This window comes from Pyxicephalus adspersus, chromosome Z (genome assembly GCF_032062135.1).
Source record: "Pyxicephalus adspersus chromosome Z, UCB_Pads_2.0, whole genome shotgun sequence".
NCBI classification, from domain to species: Eukaryota; Metazoa; Chordata; class Amphibia; order Anura; family Pyxicephalidae; genus Pyxicephalus; species Pyxicephalus adspersus.
Window position 1 is genome coordinate 9,366,225 of NC_092871.1, and position 4,559 is coordinate 9,370,783.

The 4,559-nt window shown below is 40.8% G+C and overlaps 1 protein-coding gene across 1 annotated transcript in view; it reads right to left on the reverse strand.

Moving 5' to 3' along the window:
- The window catches only part of LOC140343007 (uncharacterized), a 12,211-nt gene extending 8,506 nt beyond the window's left edge, over positions 1–3,705 (reverse strand). Inside the window, exons 1-3 of the mRNA XM_072429437.1 lie at positions 3,621–3,705; positions 1,342–1,394; positions 416–548 (exon numbers count right to left, since the gene is read on the reverse strand). Of these exons, the coding sequence (XP_072285538.1) occupies positions 416–548; positions 1,342–1,344 (136 nt within the window). The 5' untranslated portion in view covers positions 1,345–1,394; positions 3,621–3,705. The remainder of the gene's footprint in view (positions 1–415; positions 549–1,341; positions 1,395–3,620) is intronic.
- Positions 3,706–4,559: the final 854 nt, after the last annotated feature.

Sequence of the window (4,559 nt, forward strand, 5' to 3'; positions counted from 1 at the left end):
GTGGTCAGGGGGAAGAATGCTCCTTACATTGGTAGTCTGGGGGAAGAATGCTCCTTACATTGGTGGTCAGGGGGAAGAATGCTCCTTACATTGGTGGTCAGGGGGAAGAATGCTCCTTACATTGGTGGTCAGGGGGAAGAATGCTCCTTACATTGGTGGTTAGGGGGAAGAATAATCCTTACATTGGTGGTGAAGGGGAAGAATAATCCTTACATTGGTACTCATTGAGAAGATTGCTCTTTATATTAGTGTCTCTGAAAATACAATACACATAACTGTCACAGGCTTCAGGGGGAGTTTATCTGAAAGGCAGAGGGTGCAAATTCTGGAAGGAACCCAAAGCATTTCTGCAAGAACCCCGATTTATTGCATAAAAAAATTAACTCACCAGTCTTAATAGAACATATCATCTTACCAATAAAGCCCATAGCCTGATAATTCTCCATCATCACATCTTTGTAGAGCCTCTGCTGTTCTTCACCTAGGGAACCCCATTCCTCCTCAGATAAGTACACCCCGACATTCCCAAATTCTTTAACACCTATATCCTACCAGAGAAATAAAAACAATATGTAGGTAAGTGTTCACACATTGATCGGATTAGTTGCTAAGATTGGTCACAATAAACCTTTTACAGATCATTGTGGATTATGGAATAACATTGTTAAAGCTGACTTATAACAACCTGGATGGAGATTAATGTGTGATCACGTACGTTTCAGGATGAAAAATCTTTAAAACGCTTTTAGTTTTACAAGAGGAAAAAGAATTACACAACTACAAAAATAATATACATTTCCTTTAAAGAAAGCCAAACAGTGACACCAGAGGAATTAATGTGTCAAAATAAACTGCAACATGATAATGTTCAAAAAAAATTTTTTTTTTCCTTTTTATAATATTTTATTATTATTCATTCGGTTGAGCTCCAGCCATGTGACTGTTTCCAGGCTTTGTATTAGGTTTATAGCTTAATATCATTCCTCCTGGGATATTCTCATCATTCATCCCTAGGCACTGCCGGTCGTTGCTGAATGACAAGATTTTGTGCCTATATAACTCTCGAAAATTTCACCATTCTTTGGAACTTATTGGCCTGAAGCCAGCTGGGATGAGAAATGTCAATATCCCAAGGGGGAGCTAAACAAATGTCACTGCGGGGAAAATAGGGTCGCGAGACGGTGGAGGAAAATATTAAACTATTGATAGGTCATAAAACAAACATTCTTACAAAATTCGTAATAGGCAGTAAAGGGAAGAATGACAAATAAAATAGTTTTGGTTACGGATTCCAAGTTATCTGAGCTGTTCCCAAAAATTCCAGAAATACGGTGTACTCACCATCCCCTGGTGCACTGCGCTTTGTAGAACTGAGGGTCCGGCCTTATGGATTCCTGTAGATAAAATAGGCCGATGGTTACACATTTTGTAAAAGGTTTGCTTTATATTAACTTTGTGTGTTCTGTAGAGATTTTGTGTAGACAAAAAGGTAAAAAATAACGACAATACCTCTTTGTGCTGTGATCACCAACTGGGAGATACTTGGCTCAAAGTATCTCCACCGACAATTACCAATCCATTCAAATTGTTAACAAATGCTTTGGATACTCTTTAAAATATATTAACAGTTTATGCAAATAAAGATATAGAACAGTCAAGCCTAAATAGCTCTACTAATCAGTGTCTTTTTTAATAGTTCAAATTCTAAGCCATGGTCATGTGGCCCCCAATATCAAGGTGGCTTCAGTTTCGCAGGCTCCTCTGAAAATTTAAATTTTCCATTGAAAATTTAATACTTCAATTTTATCAAACATTGTGGGTTTTTTAATATGTGCATTAGAAACTGCAGCAATTTCCCTCTGCTTATAGGTGTCAGTGTACCGCCCCATTTATTCATTGGATTTTGGTCCTTTAAATCATGGATGCTCAGCATCACTCAAAGCGGTTACTTACTATATCCCCGCTGACTAAATGAGAACAGCCACCAATTAAGAAATTTTGATATCTACATATTCCTCTCAATAGCCAAATCACTGCTTACATCAAAGCTCAGGATTCTTAAAAGAAATACTGAGCCAGGGTGCTGTGATGTTTAAAGGAAGCACCCCGACAGCCCCTCGTACCAACCATCAGGTGCCTCGCATTGTAAAGCACAAAGAATCAGCAACGAGAAATACAAAGTCTAAAAAAAGGTCACATAATGAAATCCAAAAATGTACACCCAAGTTTCATCGCCTGCATTTCTGGGTGCCGCCATCTTTAGTTCTTGTTTTGTGGCTGGAGAGAGCAGGAAACTGTCATCATGGGAGTAATCCCACCTGCATTTGTAGCAATCCCAGACACAACTTCCTTGTCACAGCTTTCAGGAATTAAGAGCTGTGAATGGCAGTGAAAAGGGGACTGACTGAGAGCTGCGCTGTCCATGATGTTACTATTCCTAATAGCTGGCAATGGCAATAACATACGCAGCGCTGTACATTAAATAGGGGACAGACAGATACACACAGTGACACAGGAGGAGGAGAGGAGCCTGCCCCGAAGAGCTTACAATCTAAGAGGTGAGGGAAGTATCACACAATAGAAGGGGGATATGGAATGGTGGGAAGTAGCGAGGGGTTTAGGAGACAGAAGTAGATGGGTAGGTGAGGTTGAAGCGTTGGGTTAAATGAGCAGAAAGTAGGAGCAAGCTGAATAGGACGAGGAAAACCATTCCAGAGAGTTAGAGCAGCTCTAGAGAAGTCTTGTATCCATGCGTGTGATGAGGTTATGAGTGAGGAAGTCATTAGTAGGTCATTGGAGGAGTGGAGAGAGCGGCAGGGGGGGAGGGGTTCTTCTATATTCTATTTTCTTATTTATGGGTGCAAAGCTTCCAGTCCACAAATATGTTTCTCATACAGACAACGGTTTAATTAAGTTTATTGGTTAGGTACGATCAGTTCAGCATTTCCTTATTTTACCCCAGATTACAGCATGCTCATTCCCCTCCTATGGGTGTTGGTGTCCTCAAATACAATGTGGGACCCCGGGCCCTGCATCGTAGGGATCAAGTCAGTGCATGCAATAACAAGCCTGGAGCGGGTTACAAGACGAGCCAGCGGGGGCAAATAAAGGTGTGATACCCCAAAGCTGGGAGCAGCATTTTACCCTTACAGTACCAGGGCTTTACGTTTGGTTCATGGGCATTAAGAGAATAGTAATTCATCTGATTTAAGTGATAATACATTGGATTCTCGCTCAGTGTTGTTAGGAACAATCACACTATTACTTTATTTTTAGATGCAGTAAATCATATTTTTGGGGTAATATACAATTTAAGATTCCATCCTTGGTCCAGGGTGATGGCATCAGAGGATCACTTCTGCAGCAAAGGAACAATTGAAAAACTTTGTGCCATGGAATTATAGAAGTTTTGATATTGCAGCTCATCCAGTGCCAGCCATGGCATGACAGATCCCAGCTCTGCTCATCAATGCTCCCTTTTTCATACAGAACAATGGAGCCCCTGCTGTGCCCATGCTGTGTATGGCTGCCAGCCCCGGCTGGGCACAGGAGTCACATGACCCGCCCGGCTGCAATATAACATTCATTATCGCACAATAATAGCGCAGATGAAGCCATACCTTTCTGCTGCCTCCAAACACACAGTCACGTGATCCTCCGCCACTCCAGGTTAGTCGGAGGGACTGATGTTTATTTCGCTATGAACCCTGGGAGTAGTTTGAGAGCTCGGTTATTCCATATAACCAGGCGGGGAGCGGGACTACATCTCCCAGAATCCCCGACAGAAAGCGCGATCAGGTGACTTGCGGGAACCAATCCAAGACAAGGGTTGCTTTGTTATTGTAATTTTGAAATGCATTGAAGTGTTTGCATATTATAGCATTTGGCCAACATAGAGTTGGAAAACTTTGTAAATATATTAATACAGGGAGGGGCTAAATGGGTGAATGTTGTGTCCCTTATATAAATAAAAAAAAAATAATGTATGAAATAAACACGAGGCATTAATTTTTATTATTATTACTATTAAACAGTATTTATATAGCGCCAACATGTTATGCGGTGCTGTACATTGAATAGGGGATAGACAGGTACAAACAATGGGGCTGATTTAATAAAGCTCTCCAAGGCTGGAGAGGATACACTTTTATCAGTGAAGCTGGGTGATCCAGCAAACTTGGAATGGATCTGGTCCAAGATTCAAAACTAGCTAGCAAATAGCAAACGACTTTGAAAAAATTCATTTCAGGTTTGCTGGATCACCCAGCTTCACTGATAAAAATGTATGCTCTCCAGCCATGGGGAGCATTAATAAATCAGGCCCAGTGACAGGAGGAGGAGAGAACAAGAAGAGCTTATAATCTAAGAGGAGAAGGAAGTAGCACACAATTAAAATGTGTTTATACAAAATAGTATGGGGCATCGAGCAAGGAGGATGAAAACATGAATTAAGTTAGTTTTAATCCCTCCTAGATATCGATGTAGTAAGGCCACATCCCAAATAAGGAAACTACAAAGAATAGGTGAATGAACAATTTCTGTTACTTTTAAGGCCAGTA